This window comes from Scomber japonicus, chromosome 12 (genome assembly GCF_027409825.1).
Source record: "Scomber japonicus isolate fScoJap1 chromosome 12, fScoJap1.pri, whole genome shotgun sequence".
NCBI lineage: Eukaryota > Metazoa > Chordata > Actinopteri > Scombriformes > Scombridae > Scomber > Scomber japonicus.
This window is the reverse complement of record NC_070589.1, coordinates 26,340,750-26,358,609: the sequence shown is the minus strand read 5'-3', so window position 1 is coordinate 26,358,609 and position 17,860 is coordinate 26,340,750. Positions and strand designations below refer to the sequence as shown.

Here is a 17,860-nt window from a genome sequence, read left to right as displayed (position 1 = left end):
CTTTGTGATGCATCAACATTAGTTTAGTTTTGGTTTATTTATTTACAGAACAAGAATATTAGTCATCATGTGTCTTCTGTGCATTAAGACATGACTTCATTTCAGCTGTTTTTAAGAAGATTATATGTTAGTGTGCAGATTTAGGTTAAAATAAATTATGGAGCAGACAGAAGAGAAGCTGGTTTTAATAAGGCTGCACAAACAAACTTATACAATATCTGAGGTTTCATTGATTTGTATTGATGATGTAAAAGTGTTTTTAAGGCAAAACAGGTTTACACAGATAAATTACAGAAACAAGTAGATGAAATAAAGAATATTAAATCAGCACTTATGCGAGTGATGAAGCAACATCACACTCTTCATTAAGAGAGACTGACTAAGTCAAGAGGTTATGATATGTAGCACAACAAGCAAACAAAGCTCTAAACTGAACTGCATTCCTACTCATGCACAGTGGCGTCTGCTGTTCTACTTGATAAGAAAGTGAATAACAGATTTGTTGGTGTAGAGTCGTCTCTTCATTCTTGCTTCTTGAGCCTCTCCATCAGATGGACACTGATGACGGCAGACACCATGATGATCAGACCAACAGAGAACACGACTGTCTTCACCAGGCACAGAGAGATACTCTGTGAACCTGCAACACAACAGTTATTTTATTGCAGTTTTGACAATACAACACAACATACAACATACTGGACATAATAAATGACCCCAAATACTATATTTCAGAAACATTTTGTGTGCTTTTAAAAATAAAATGTCGACAACTTTTCTGACTTCAATGAACTGTGTTGATTAATTCTTTATTTTTGCTTTTTCTGGTTAATCACTACATTTTGTTCTAATTCAAGTGTCGGTCATACATGATGTACTTCATTGAAGCAACGACTACAACAACAGTAGACTGTCTAACACAGACAGAAAAACTCTTAGCAGAATAATTACCATTAAAAGAAGACTATTTACTTCCAGGTACTTGTTCTCAAGTATTTTGTTTTATTAAAAATAATCTTACATGACTAACTGGCTAAAACATTGCTACTAAATATTTCTCATGAATATCATTAAGACTTTACAATATGCAACTTAAATTAACACAATATAAACATTGAGCATTTGAACCTAAAAGTGAATGTATGATCCCTCCTGCCCAAAGGTCTATAAAAATGTCACACGTGTAATTTAGTCAAATTTGATTTGATTTCATCCATGTAGCACATTCTGCCATTTACACTGCAGTGTGTGTAAACTGTGTATTATTGTCAGTTACCTGTTATTTCAGTCTCACCAGCAGTTAGAGAGCAGAGAGACTGAATCTCCTTCATGTCTCTGGTCCAGCTGACCTGGTTGCTATAGTTACAGATGATGAAGTCGTTGAACAAGTAGACATGGAGAGAAGAACCAGAGGTTGTGACCTCTGACTGCTCTCCTCCCTCCTGATTGCAGGTTTGGGTGTCACATCTAAAAGTGCTGCTGATGAGAGAGTCCTCTGTACTGCAGGTCACAGTGAGGTTACAGGACTCTCTGCTGTTAGACACAGAGTTCACTGACAGCTGGACTGGAGACACTGGATCTAGGAGACAAAAGGTAGGTGTGAAGGTTATAAAACAGAGTACTAGTGTATCAATGTTTGAAATCTAAAGAGACATACCTTGAATTATGACCTTGTATTCAGTTAGATGTTGGTTTATGTCCCCAGTTATGAGTGCAGTGTAATCTCCACTGTCGCTGTGTTGCACATTCTTCAAAATCAAAGAGTGATTTTGTACAGAAAACTCAACCCTTCCTACATAACTGTCAAATATTTTTGTTCTTTTATCAGGAAATAATCTCACTACATTGTATTCTTGATTGTCCATCTAAATTCAGTATCATCTACTAGAACAACAGGTTTGTTAACATCCAGATGTAAATCCTTCCCTTTCTGCACAAACACAGTTGTCACAGCACTGGACCCTGTAAAAAGAACACACATTAAAATCACATGTATGCTTTTTCAGTACCCCTGTGTGTGTGTGTGTGTGTGTGTGTGTGTGTGTGTGTGTGTGTGTGTGTGTGTGTGTGTGTGTGTGTGTGTGTGTGTGTGTGTGTGTGTGTGTTTGTGTGTAAAGATGTCCCCTGAATGAGGAGCCTCTGATTCAAGCTTTTTTTCCCACTGCATCATTGAGGTGAACTTAACATAACATAATTACACATATTTAAAAATGAGAGTATTGCTGTCACTGCCTTTTCTCCACAAACACTGAGTAATGTTTATAAATGTATTTGAATGATTCAAAACAAATGTATAATGCATTTTATAGGATATATTTTACTTAGTCTGTTTTAAATGTTGTTGTTGTCCTACTATGAGCCTTTTGATTTGAGCCTTATGTTGTCTTTTTCTAACTGCTTCATGTTTATAGGAAAGAATATTTGAGGTGAACTCAAATAACTTATTACAGATATTTGAATTTAAGAAAATTAATTGATGAACTATTCATTAAAAATATTCACAATTGCATCTTCTACAGCCAGTCCAAAAATATCCACAACATATAAATCATATTTTTATTATTTTACTATAATTTCTCAATAAAAGGACAAAACTTTACTCTTCATAAATGATCATAATTCATTTTTTACCTACCAACTACTAAATGCAGGGATATCTCATCTCGTCCTCTAAACAAGCGGTAATGTCTCCTTTCTTGCTGCTCTGATAAATGACTTGTGTGTTCCTAATCATGAGCTCAAAGTCGTACCAGCTAGCAGGACTTTCATTACAGATGATTCTGGATCTTCAGTTTTATCCACAATCCTCAGTTCATTAATCACAATTATAAAGTCAGCTCAGGTTTTATTCTTTTATCTGCAATAAAATTAAAATGTAGTATGTTTGTCCTACCTGCTAATTCTTTGCAGAGCAGAAGTCCCAGCATCACAAAGATAAACATCTTGGTCTCTGGCTGCTCTGACTTCAAAGTGCAGAGGGGAGGACTTGGTGAAGAGCTTCTATCTCATGACTGTATTTTTCCTGTCAAAACCACAAACTAACATGATATCAACATGTCATCTTCTCTATTCAAACTTCCTCTCTAAGCTGTGTCTTACTGTTTGAGATGTGCTATTAAAAATATATTTAATTAAATCATTTAGGTTTTGTAGGCATCTTTGCAAAGTTTGAATAGATCATAGCACTATATTTGTAGAAAAAAGTTTTGTATGTTGGACCAGATTTCACTGAATAATTATTTTAATCTGTAGTCCAAAAATTTAGTTTAGTTTGATTCACTGTAATACACATATGTAGGTAGCTCACTGCACATAAACTATAACCACTTCCTTATATATAGGGTTAGGGTTATATACTTAACATCTCTTTCATTTTCAGCCTGCAAGTGATGTGAACATTGGTCCAAACAGAAAACCAAAATGTTGCATCAATGAAAAATGGTATGTATGGTAATATTTCTGCACTAAAAACATCAATTGCAATAAAAAAAACAAAGGTCTTCTGTAGGGGTGTGGTGAGATGGTACGAGACCTTTTATGAAATTAAGGGGCGCACCAAAAAAAACAGACCATCGGTTTTGTATCGCTCATTTGCACTTCATGTCTTCTTTTTAAAATGTCATGTGTGGATCATTAACCTTGTTGCAGCTTCTACCTGCTGAGAAGATCTCAGTCAGAAGTATGAGATGAGGAGAGGATCAGGTTAACCTCAGGTCTCTACACTGAGAGACTGAGGTAGGAGGAGCGGAGGAATCTAGCGCAACTGTGGAAGCCTAATGATGCCAAAAGTAAAATGAGTCACACTAAACAAATTATAACACAATTTATATGTTGTTCTACGTGTGTATTTATGTGATACAGGATTTGTGCAATTTACTTTTATTTCTATGTTTTTTTATTAGCAATATTGTAATTTTTGATAATTGGATTCTTTATTTTTATTTAATAGAATTGTTTCTACTCTTTATAATTTACTTTTTAGTATTTGTGATTGTATCTAACCTTAGTATTTATGGTTGTTATTTCCATAAATACCAAAATTATACGCTCTCTTTCACAAACACACACAGTCTACACACTGGTGATGCATATGAGGAGTTATTGTCAATGCAACCTAACGCAAAAGGCTCCAATGAAGAAAAAGATAAAACAAAACCCACAATCCAGCACCACAGCCTGGACTGAATAGCATGGGTAACCGTACGTATAGGCCTGAGTGTGAATGGAACTGTCTGCACTCCGCGGTGCTGAAAGTCAGTATAGGTAAACAATAACAACATACCAGATCATGAGCATATAGGCCACTTCATTCATTCATTAATCACAACCTTATACTGCCATTGATCACAACGGCTTTTAATGAGACAAACCTATAGTAAATCTGAGGTTTTACTAACATTACACACAAGGAAAGAATAACTATAACCACCAAAACTATAGCAAAAAGGCTCAAATAAAAGCAAATCCACAATTCAAAACCATTCTGACACATTATAAATTAAATTAAATATTTAATTTGTTGTTTTGTCACTCACCATTCTTGTTATTTCTTGATGAGGAATGTGTTGCCCCTGAAGGTGCTGCATCAACATTAGTTTACTTTTTGGTTTATTTATTTACAGAAGAAGAATATTAGTCATCATGTGTCTTCTGTGCATTAAGACATGACTTGATCTCAGCTGTTTTTAATAAGATTATATGTTAGTGTGCAGATTTAGGTTAAAATAAATTATGGAGCAGACAGAACAGGCAAAGGCTGCACAAACAAACTTCAGGAACAAATATCTGAGGTTTCATGGATTTGTATTGATGGTGTAAAACTGATTTTTTTTACAGGTTCATTAAGACAGATATATTATAGGAAGTAGATGAAATAAAGAAGATTCAATCAGCACCTATGTTAGAGATGAAGTTCCAAAATCTCTTCATTAAGAGAGACAGACTAATTTTAGTCAAGAGGTTGTGATATGTAGCACAACAAGCAAGCTAAGCTCTATAAACTGAGCTGCATTCCTACCCATGCACAGTGGCGTCTGCTGTTCTATTCGATAAGGACAAGGACAACAACGACAACAACTTCTTGTTGGTGTAGAGTCGTCTCTTCATCTTTGCTTCTTGAGCCTCTCCATCAGTGGTGCCTGATGATGGCAGACACCATGATGATCAGACCGACAGAGAAGCAAGGAGCAAGACATGAGCCGACATGAACATCAAAATGTTCCAGAGCCATGATAACTCAGTTAGGATGGTAAGAACAGGACAAACCTTTCCTCTCCCCACCACCTTCCCAAGATATGTCACTGATGCCTGCCCAAACTCACATTTAGACAAGTTCACATTCAAACCGCCTCCCTCAGATGGAATAAACACTGCCCACAAATGCTCCATATGTTCAACTCATGACCCTGAACACACAACTGAGTCATAGAAGTAAATTTCACAAAATGACAATCCCAACAACGACAATCAACAAATGCTAAAAAGTTAACAAATACCACAACAGTATATTTTGAAAAGAGATTTTCTTTGCCTGCTCAGTTAACAGGACTTGCCAATATCCCTTCAGCAGGTCTAGTTGGCTGGAAAATCAGGCCCCATCAACCCAATGTACACAATCCTTCATCCTTGAGAAATGATAACAGTCAGGCTTTGTTACTTCATTCACCTTCTGAAAATCTGTACAGAAGTGATCTTCATCATGAGCCTTATCAGTATAAACACAGAGAGCTCCATGCACTACCATGCTGCACCATGTACTCCACCTGCTTCTTAAAACAGCAGTTTGCCTGGACACACTCAATATGGTTGCTGCTTAATGGCCTGTGACTTCACCACATCAAGATTGTTCTTCAAATCAGTGGTTTTGTTGGACTTCATCAGCTCAACCAAGTCTGAACGTTGCAGCTCAGGGAGATGAGACAAACGAGCAGAGAAATCCTCACAATTGGACGTTTCCATTGGGTCACAGCCACAGACAAAACCATTTAATCTAACACACGTATTTAGGTAGCTCAGAGCACATACACTATAAACACTTACTTTCTCATATGACTCAGTATAACACATTTTTTATTGTTAGCCTGCAAGTCTTGTGAACATTGGTTAATGTCCAAACAGAAAACCAACGTGTTGCAGCAAAGAAAAAATAACCTGCAAAAATGCATCATTGCAACACTTTAAATTACACCAATGATGAGTGCAAAAAGATGTGTCTAAATGCAGCTCACATGAGAAAAGAATATATTTTGTCTCCAAACATTCAAGTCAGATGATATGAGATGAGATGAAAACTTCACCCGGGGTCCGTTCCATAAAGCAAACTCAGAAAAGCAGTGCTTATTGTCGGACACCTGACTTGAATGAGCCTAACAAATAGGATCAGGCTAAAGCGGTTCCATAAAGGCCAATCCACGTTCACGCAATCAAACTAATTCAAGACAGGCTTGAGTATTTAGACTAATTGCGTGTGCACGCCATTCACGTGCAGCCCATGATGTTGAACACATATCAAACGGATTCACAATGACAAAATCCACCACAGAGCAGCAGCAGTCTCCAGCACACACTTCTGCTGGAGACATATGAAGAATTTAAACATATGATCACAAAAAACAAATAAAATCCAAGAGAAAGGCTGGCAGGAAATTGCTGATCGATTGAATGGGTCTGATCTGTCTCTGAAGGTGCACTCCTGTTGCAGTTACTCTGACTCTGACTCTTACTCTGACTAATGACTCTGATGTCATTTGAAGTATGTAGTGTGTTTCAACTGTGTAGTATGTGATTTAGAGTATGTGAGAAGTTCCCGGATGGTTTACTAGATTCTCCAGAAATGCAGAGTATGCATCAAGAGCTGACTACTCACACTAACATTACCCAAGATGCAACGCAACTTGAAAAAAACCCAAAATATAAACGTCACAGATCACCACCTCGGTGGTTTCAAGTTAGCTACAGTGAGGGTATGTTCGCTTCCTGTTTTCAAAATAAAAGCACCAATTCGATCATTAAGGTTTTCTTAATAATAAAAGACAACGGGTGTTTTATTTTATGAAAATGACCGGAAGTTTAAACAGGTGTTATTTGGACAAATTAGCGTCACATTGTGGATCTAAAGGGCTACTTTACTTTCTCGCCTAAAAAGGTTAGAAATGTGGATAAAGTGGTTTATTTACAGAGTTAGAGCTAAGATGAAATCCGCTTCAGCCTGATGATTTCAGCTCAGGGAGGAACGAAATGCATTGTGGGTTATCGTGTAGTTTACTACAGTGTAAACGCTCTGCTTACTATCTGGTCGTTTAGTGTGTAGGATGGAAGTATGTAGTAGTATGCGGTTTCGAACACACCCAATGACCAACAGAGAAACAGTGCATGGGTTGAGGTCGTTAAATAGACTGGACCTTAATCAATTAACAGAAAAGGGGAAACGCCTAGACATGCATCCACTAAACACATCTTAGTTGACTTTTTAGACATTATTTTAAATACTAATCAATAACCAATACCTTTTAAAACAGCGCTTCCTACAAGGAAAATAGAAGACATATGGATTTAAATATTACATCTCTTGTCCAAATATTTTTGCATACATACATACTGAAAAATGAGCCAGACTGACGAAATATGCCTGGTTTATTTGGTAACCTTCTTATTCTGGAGAACAGAATTAAAATCTGCTTGTGATTCAACCAAAAAGAGTATTTAGATATAAAAAAAACTTGTGCTGTTTTGGTTTATTTAATTGACAGTACAGTAATATTAGGCTTTCTGAAACCTGTCATCTAAATGCTATTAAAACAGGAATCAAGAAGTGATTTTCATAGCAACATGTATCTGTGCATTGGGACATGGCTTATTTTCATTTTTATATAAAATCTTATATCAATGGGCTTGAGCATAGCTCAGCGGGTAGCGCACCCACCCAATGTGTAGAGGCTATAGTCCTCGTTGCAGGCGACCCCGGTTCAAATCCCGAGCCGAGCGGTCTTATCCTGCGTGTCATTCCCCCTCTCTCTGCCTCTTGTTTCCTGTCCATCTCTACTGTCCTGAACATTAAAGGCAAAAAAGCCCGAAAAAATATACTTAAAAAAAAAAAAAAAAATCTTATATCAATATGGTGTGTCATTTTAGGATCAAATAAGTTTTAGACCATTCACTCCAGACAAATTGGTTTCAGTTTGCACAAATAAACTTCTCGATCAAATATCTGAGGCTGAATTCATTTCTAACTACTTTAAACTAATGGAAATATAACTTCTGATGTGAAACACATTCATTTTAAGGAGAGGCAGGTTCATTAAGACATACATCAAAATGAAAGTCCTTGCACTGAAGTTAAAATAAGAAGTCAACACCTAGTTCACATGTTAAGAAATGGTTTTACTTTGAATTGTCACATTTCATTGCTTCAGTTTCAGTATTACATTATAATGTGAAAAGTCATAGTTGGTCTCAAGCAGAGGTGGACTGCCTGTATACACTCAGTTGTTAGAAGTGAGGTTTCATCTATGGTTAAAACATGCTGAGGCCATTTCATTCTACCACGAAGGCTACGGAGAGAGATCTGTCTTAGTGCACGTCAAAGGAGTCACATCACAACCTGTGCGCTCCTTAACATATGTGTTAGTGCTTGTGGACTGTGGTGGCTCCTTCTACGTCAGAACAATGAATAAATCACCCTTTACCCTTTTGCAGACTGCAGGCTGACAGTGTTTGGACAATGCACTTTATTTTACCAACACAGGAGAAACTTAATAACCACAGGGCAAATAACACAGAGACTCGGACAATGACTGAACTTCAACCAAAACCTATATAGACAAGGGGTCAATGAGTCTGACAATCTGTATACAGCCCTATGCATTTTAAGTGTAATCATATTTATCACACTAATTCATTCCATTGTGACCAGTAACAGCAGGATTTCATCATGTCTCAACCCAAACACGAACTATACTTACATCATGTAAATGAGTCACATTCCCATCATTTCTCTGCACACTGTTTCCCCTTTTAAATAAGAGTATCACGTTATAATGTGATATTGAAACTTTATGTTATAACATGATACTGATGTTTCTTCTTTTTCTGGCGTGGCAGCAATACGCTTCCGTAAGAAATGAAGATGATGCACATGTAAAGATTCAGACCTGGATAATTAAAACTAATTAAAGCTAAATTATGTAGAACCAGACAAACTGGTGTTGTAATGCACTGCATGTAATGCAATGTAATGCATAGATGGTTATTAATGCATATCTTCTGAATGACAAAACCCATTTTAATTCATGCACTAAAATAATATTTTAGTGGATTTTTTATCGATTTCCAGTCTAAACAACAAGGACACGAAGAGTAAACAGTCTATAGAGGAAAATGAATAGTAAGATGACACCAGTAGTGATTGCTGAGAGGTGGGAATATGAAATATAAAAAGTCACTGATTGTTATTATCTTAATATGTTGGAAATTGTTTGGAACGTGATTGTTTAACTTTTATCTAATCAACATTAAGCTCTGGGGGGTTAATGTAGTCCAAAGTGAGATCTGTTGAAAACGAGACCTTTCTGTCTAAACCATTATTTAATAAAGTTGATTATGAGATTAGAGGCCATATTTCATTTCAGCTCTTTCAGTCTTTAGATTTTTGTATGATGAGTGTATTGGCAGGAGATTTGACTTGTGGAGCTCATATATTCCTGAAATTGCACCTACAAAAGGGGAGTACTTGGCCTACTGAGCCATTGCATTAATAGTCCTTTCACTTGCTCATGTGTCACATCAAACACACAATGGCTCTCGCTGCACTTCTCTTGGCTGTCTGTGTGCTGTATTCATGGCAAACACAAGGTAAAACCTTCTTTTTCATGCTGGAAGTTGTTTTTTAATTAGACATTATTGATATAATGTGCTATAAAACTAAGCAACATGTTTAGTGAAAATTTGAACTTTTTTAGATGTTGAGATTTTTAAAGTAACATGCAGAGAGTATTATGATTGGGGTACGTGCTCGTCATTTTCTGCTGTCAGTGTCAATATATCTTTTGACCGTTAACATTTGTGAAGTTTTTTATAAAAAATTTTTATAAATATACTAAATTTAAAATTTAGTATATTTCCTTTCAATACCTTCACTGTTAGACTGATTCATCTTTTAATTGATTTTTATCTTGATTATGTTTTCTATAAATAAGCCTTCTCCACACTGCCAGGAATATCATTATTGGCCTTAAAATAGTAAAATGAAAAAAAGGAGAAAAACTAAAATAATACTGGAATCAGTAAAAAAAAAAAAAAGTTATATTCATATGAATCAAGTATCAATTCCGCTTTCCTTAAGTGCTTATACGTGTGACCTGCTCCATCAAAATGAGTCGGATGACGCAGCGTCCATTCTCGTAAAAACATGTTTTTTCATGAAAAAGTAGATTTTTGCATTTTTGGGGTTTTCATGTGTTTCTTAATAAAGAAAGTCTCAGCTTAAATATTAGTTCAAAATTCAAATAACACAAAGTGGAGTACCCAGTGGATTTGAGCCAAGAACCCTCTTGTTGTGAGGTGACCTGATCTTATTTTTCAAACAACAAACAACATTATTTAACCGCAAAAGCCTCATTATAAGATATATAAGACATAATAGATATTAGATTATAAGATTATAAATCTGGGGTCGGGTCGCGGGGGCAGCAGGCTAAGCAGGGAAGCCCAGACTTCCCTCTCCCCAGCCACTTCGTCCAGCTCTTCCCGGGGGATCCCGAGGCGTTCCCAGGCCAGCCAAGAGACATAGTCTCCCCAGCGTGTCCTACGTCTTCCCCAGGGTCTCCTACTGGTGGGACGTGCCCTGAACACCTCACCAGGGAGGCGTCCGGGACGCATCTTGATTACATGCCCAAGCCACCTCATCTGTGTCCTCTCAACGTGGAGGAGCAGCAGGTCTACTCCGAGCTCCCTCCAGATAACTGAGCTTCTCACCCTATCTCTAAGGGAGAGCCCAGCCACCCTACGGAGGAAGCTCATTTCGGCCGCTTGTACCCGCGATCTCGTTCTTTCGGTCACTACCCAAAGCTCATGACCATAGGTGAGGGTAGGAACGAAGATCAACTGGTAAATCGTGAGTTTTGCCTTTTGGCTCAGCTCTCTCTTCACCAAGGCGGATCTGTGCAAAGCCCACATTACTGCAGACAAACCGATCCGCCTGTCGATCTCCCGTTCCATCCTTCCCTCACTCGTGAACAAGACCCCGAGGTACTTGAACTCCTCCACCCGACCCGGAGAGTGCACTCCACCCTTTTCCAGTTGAGGACCATGGCCTCGGATTTGGAGGTGCTGATTCTCATCCCGGCCGCTTCACACTCGGCTGCGAACCGATCCAGCGAGAGCTGGAGGTCACGATCCGATGAAGCCAACAGGACCACATCATCTGCAAAAAGCAGTGAACCAATCCTGAGGTCACCAAACCGGACCCCCTCCACACTCCGCGCCTAGAAATCCTGTCCATAAAGATTATGAACAGGATCAGTGACAAAGGGCAGCCCTGGCGGAGTCCAACCCTCACCGGAAACAAGTCTGACTTATTGCCGGCAATGCGGACCAAGCTCTGACACCAGTCATACAGGGAACGGACGGCCCATATCAGGGGGTCCGGTACCCCGTATTCCCAGAGAACCCCCCACACGACTCCCCGAGGGACACGGTCGAATGCCTTCTCCAAGTCCACAAAACACATGTGGAGTGGTTGGGCAAACTCCCATGCACCCTCAAGGATCCTGCAGAGGGTGTAGAGCTGGTCCACTGTTCCACGGCCTGGACGAAAACCACACTGCTCCTCCTGAATCCGAGGTTAGACTATCCGGCAGACGCTCCTCTCCAGCACCCCCGAATAGACCTTACCAGGGATGCTGAGGAGTGTGATCCCCCTGTAGTTGGAACACACCCTCCTGTCCCCCTTCTTAAAAAGAGGGACCACCACCCCAGTCTGCCAATCCAGAGGCACTGCCCCCGATGTACACGCGATGCTGCAGAGTCATGTCAACCATGACAGCCCCACAACATCCAGGGCTTTGAGAAACTCGGGGCGGATCTCATCCATCCCCGGGGCCCTCCCACCGAGGAGCTTACAATGACAATATAAGTCATCTAACTGAAATTTTCCTCAAAATCTACAAATAATGTTATTTTAACACTATCATGTAGTCATTTAAACTGCATTGTATTGCTTTTTGTAATACAAGTTTCTGCGTTTAAACTGCAGATATAGGCCATTTCTACAAAGAAATATGTTTTTTTAATATTATTTCATTCAAATTAACAGTTATGTTTGGCTTAGTACAATGCTGCATTGTTTGCACAGGTTTTTTATGACATCATTTTACAACATTTCAGTGTTAATTCTAGTGTAGATTACTTATGTCTACAACAGTGTTGGGAAGATTACTTTGGAAATGTAGTTGGTTACAATTACAAGTTACCCTGTTGAAAATGTAATAGTAGTGTTACTATTTCAATTACTTTCTGAAAGTAATGTAACTAATTACATTTGATTACATTTAGATTACTTTTCTTAATTTATCTTAATGAATAAATGCTCTTGACTGTTTTCATTTTCACATTTTAAGACCTGATAGTGTTACTGTTTACCTTCACCGCTGGCAAACACTCTTTGCATTGTACTAATGTTAGGGCTCTTGTCTGCTTTCTGTATGAAGTGTGTGCAGACATCTCAACCTGCAAAAACTCATTTAAGGGAGTTTCGTTCCTGGGGGGTGTTACACTTGGTGTCGGTCCGGGAGAGGGGTGCGATCGTTGTCGGTCTAATAAGCAGCAACAGAGAGCTATAAGGACGCTTTGCTCTCACACGCGCTGCATTTACAGTCACACAAATACACACACGCGCAGACACTCTCTGGTGTGCACTCTGCTCACTCACTCCACATTCCGGGAGACTGTGTTTCATTTGCGGCCGTCAGGGAGCCGCTATATATGCGGGAGATGGGATGTCTGTGTGTTTCTAACACAGGAACGTATTCTTCTTTGCCTCTGACCTGTTGCTGAGTCTGACTGAATGGCACATGACCAGAGACAGCCAATCACAAGATCCAATTTGCGGCTTTGAAAGGTTGATATGAAAAAACTATTTGATAAATCCGAACTTTTGCGGCGATTTTTCAAATGTAACTAAAATTGTAATAATGGAAATTTCCAAAAGCAACTGTAATTTAATTACACATTTTCTTACAGTAATGTAACGGATTACAATTATGTAAATTTTGTAATTAAATTACGTAACGTCGTTACATGTAATTCGTTACTCCCCAACACTGGTCTACAACAATATTGGCTTAATTTGAGTCTTCATAAATTTGTTTCAATCCAAGTGAAAAATTGCTGAATGTGAAAATATTTTTTTTCCAAAATAACGTTTTATGAGCCACATTTGGAGAAATCATATCACCCTGAATATTTGGTATAGAAATATTATATTGGTATCGCTATAAAGCTGAGACTTCCTTCCTCATACGGACAACTCAAAATGTGTTTTCTTGGTCAAAGTGACACAAAATTACGGAAACGTGTTGCTGCCACGCAAAATAAAAATGCTTCAGTATCACGTTATAACGTTAAAGTACTACTTACTTTGTCCGTCACGAAACGGTCCGCTGCTGTTATGTGGAGAGGGGCAAACATCCTCAGTCTGATGTGATTATTTTCCTTCAGCTGTTAGAGTGAGGCTTTATCTATGGTTAAAACATGCTGCGGTCATTTCATCCTACCACGAAGGCTACGGAGAGAGATCTGTCTTAGCGCACCTCAAAGGAGTCACATCACAACCTGTGCGAGCATGTGTGTGGTAGTGCTTGTTGACTGATGTAGCTCCTCCTACGGCAGATCTGTGAATGAATGACTACTGTAAGAGTGTCGGACTCATTCATCCTTCTACACAGCTGGATGCATGAGTCCGATCCTCTGTATACAGCCACATTAATTTTAAAATCTCTGTAGTGTAATCATATCACAGTATCATTCACTGTGCTCAGTAACAACAGGATCTCATCATGTCTCAACCCAAATATGAAGTACAACTTAAATTGTGTAATATGAGCTAAATCCCTATCCGTTCTCTGCACACCATTTCCTCTTTCAAATAGCCTATAAGTTTCACGTTATAACGTGATAGAGTTCACTTTACTTTTTAATTGTTTTAATTTAACCTTTATTTAAATCTCGAGGGGATCTTTGAGTACCAGCCGTCATTTTCAATGATCCTGTCCAGAGCACAGAAGAACAAAGAAACAAACAACAAAAACAAACATAGTTAAAAACAGTTACTTTTAAAAGCAGAGTAGCTGGAGATCATATTTTTGGTCAAAATGGTCTATAGGGTAACGATTGTGTTAAGTTTGAGTGTCTGTTGTAAAGTATTCCAGGAAGATGCAGAAGAGAAACTGAAAGCAGTTTTACCAAATTCAGTGTTAGTCTGGGGATCTTTGAGCATTACATAATCACTTGAGACCAATTTAATAAAGTGCTGATGTATAACGGCATGTTGCCTTTTAAGACTTTGTACATGAAAATGAACCAGTGCATGTCTCATCTCACAGATAAAGGTGCCCATCCCACCTTTTCATATAAAGTGCAATGATGGGTGGAGTAACTGTCACCAGTAATGAATCTGAATGCAGAGTGATAGACTCCCGATACTGACTTGTTTTAATTTACCTAGTGTGTCAGTGTGCGTCTAGATATTATATTGTATCTCTCTAACTTATAACGTTTTTTCTTTTTCTGGTGTGGCAGCAATACGCTTTTGTACAAAATGATGGATAAGGTCACATATAATAAAACAAACAAGGAGACATTTCCCAGATTCTGTGCACAGACTTTACAGTAGTTCAAAAAGTACAAAAGTACAACAATACATTGGCTCGAGGTAGGCTATAGCTCCACGTCATGGTTGGACACTCAGCTTAACCAAAACTTGACTATATTCACAATGTCAATAGTAACAGATGACTCGATGTGGCAGTTTTTCCCCTTCTCTCACTTTTTAATGACCACTTTTAAAAACAGTGGTGACTGAAAAAGCATACAAGTGATTTTAATGTGTGTTCTTTTTACAGGGTCCAGTGCTGTGACAACTGTGTTGGTGCAGAAAGGGAAGGATTTACATCTGGATGTTAACAAACCTGTTGTTCTAGTACATGATACTGAATTTAAATGGACAATCAATAATAATCTCAGCATAGTGAGATTATTTCCTGATAAAAGAACAACAATAGTTGATCCTTATAAAGGAAGGGTTGAGTTTTCTGTACAAAATCACTCTTTGCTTTTGAAGAATGTGCAACACAGCGACAGTGGAGATTACACTGCACTCATAACTGGGGACAACATCCAATGTGTAGCTGAACACAAGGTCATAATTCAAGGTAGGTTTCTTTAGATTTCAAACATTGATACACAGTAGTACTCTGTTTTATAACCTGCACACCTACCTTTTGTCCCATAGATCCAGTGTCTCCAGTTCAGCTGTCGGTGAACTCTGTGTCTAACAGCACAGAGTCCTGTAACCTTACTGTGATCTGCAGTACAGAGGACTCTCTCATCAATAGCACTTTTACATGTGACAACCAAACCTGCAATCAGGAGGGAGGAGAGCAGTCAGAGGTCACAACCTCTGGTTCTTCTTTCCGTGTCTACCTGTTGAATGACAACATCATCTGTAACCATAGCAACCAGGTCAGCTGGACCAGAGACATGAAGGAGATTTGGTCCCTCTGCTCTCTAACTTCTGGTGAGAGTGAATGAACAGATAAATGACAATAATACACAGTTTACACACACTGCTTGTCATACAGTGAACATCACAACATTTGTTATGGAGCCCTGACAGTGCCATAGAGAGAAAAACAATTTAAATTGAGGGGATGTTTTACTACGTCAAGTGCTTGAAATACTATTGTTCACACACGACATACGGTGTGTTCCCAGGTTTTGGTTGATTTGTGCACATGATATAAGTGTAAATACAGCTAACATAACAGACCAGCCTTTCTCCTCACAGCATAAAGTGCAGCACAACTCAGTATATTTATATTTTTGTAGTAAAAACAGATCCAGTGCCAGGATAATGTGATTGTTACAAACATATTTTATGTTATGTGTGGCTGTCTTGACTGTGGATGTAGCTGCTGTAACCAAGTCATTTTTTCATATAATTAAAATAAATTGATTTAACCATGTAATAGCCTGAGGAAGGTATAACAGCAACATAAGATAACTGTCTTAAATTCAATTAATACATTCTTCAATAAGCAAAATACTTTTTGAATTAATGAATGAATCTCTGTCAAATTCAGCAGGAGGAGGCGCATAGAAACAGCAGTCTGTTGTGCTTTCTTGTCTTTGTCTTGTCTTATCTTGAGTGCACAAATCAACCAAAATACTGGAATGAATTGTATCTTCACATGTAATAGTATTTACAGTGTTTGATATATTAAAACATGGCACCGATAAAAATAAATATATTTGCCTATATCACCTCAGAGGCTCTGCAATTTGTAGCTAAAATGTTCTTTTTTGGAAAGTGAACACAAATAAATATGTAAACATTTCTGATTAATTGTTTCTGTTCATTTGCAGGTACTAATCTGGGCATAACAATTGGCATAGGGACCGGGGCTGCAGTTTTCCTTTGCCTTGTCCTTGGCTGCCTAATCATATGTAAGTCCTGGTGTATATTTCAGCATAATCAATGTTTGTCTATTAATTTCTTCATTATAGCAGAGAAAACCCACCACACCCACAAACCTCTCATGTATAATTAAACAATGGCATCAGAATGATTAAAGTTTCAGTATTCAACATTCAGCCCCACTAGATGTCAGCAAATAACTATTTGCTATTTAATGATATCATTTCCAACATGGTGGCAGTGTCACAGATTATCTCATTGCAGCTACACTAAAATATATTTCTGAAAACATTTGATGCAGAAACAGAATCTTGATCCATATTTAATCAGCACTGTTTGACTGTATGAGTTTCATTGTTGGTTTAGAGACCACTTTCATTTCCACCCAACTTTATTGAGTAAACAATGTGCACATTTGTTTTGGTGTTACATCTAGTGGGGCTGAATGTCATATATTGCACCTTTAATGTCCATCTTAAAATAAATATATTTTGCTTTGGAAATACAGACCTGGTTGGTAAAAGAGGTTTTTGTCCGAGGCTCTTTCTGTGTGTACCAAAAATGTGCCATTGAGTACTCTACTGGTTCCCAAACCTTTTCTGTCATACATAAGACGACTTGAATATCTATTAACCAGTAATAATAATTGTGAAGCTAGTAACTGAAGAAGCTAAACAAGTTTAATCTTAATTAAACACATTACCAGTGTTAACTGCATGTGTCTCATTAATTACAAATACAAGTTCAGATTTACCCAAACTGTGACAAAAAATTGACCTAAAAGACACAAGGCCCTTCCACTACGATGAACTTCAGAATAATGAACATTATATTTTTTATTTGAACTCAATGAGCATTTATTATCATTATTAAGATAATTAATGTTTTTTATAACAGACCAACAGAAAAGAAAGAACTATGAAAATGCAATATATGAAAGTCTTCAGGTAAGTGAGGAACAGCATTTTACATTGTGTTTAATTTAATTTAACATTTAACAGGTGAAATGTTAATAAATGTAAACTATGAAAACAGCCTTCTTAATGCACTTGCCAGCCTGTAACCATGCACACCAAATACTTCATCATAATGACTTGGCAGTCTATCTAAATGACCTCCATCTCTGAGCTACAAGACCTGCTTCACCCAGTCTGCTGAACCGGTGCTGCT

At 38.0% G+C, this 17,860-nt stretch overlaps 1 protein-coding gene across 1 annotated transcript; it reads right to left on the bottom strand.

The window, feature by feature from the left end:
- Positions 1 to 346: 346 nt before the first annotated feature.
- On the bottom strand, positions 347 to 1,856 carry LOC128369699 (SLAM family member 5-like; the record flags this gene model as incomplete). The annotated part of the gene is made up of 3 exons (XM_053330778.1): positions 347 to 640; positions 1,295 to 1,579; positions 1,658 to 1,856. Coding segments are annotated over 3 exons (603 nt in total), but the record flags the coding sequence as incomplete, so codon positions are not given.
- Positions 1,857 to 17,860: the final 16,004 nt, after the last annotated feature.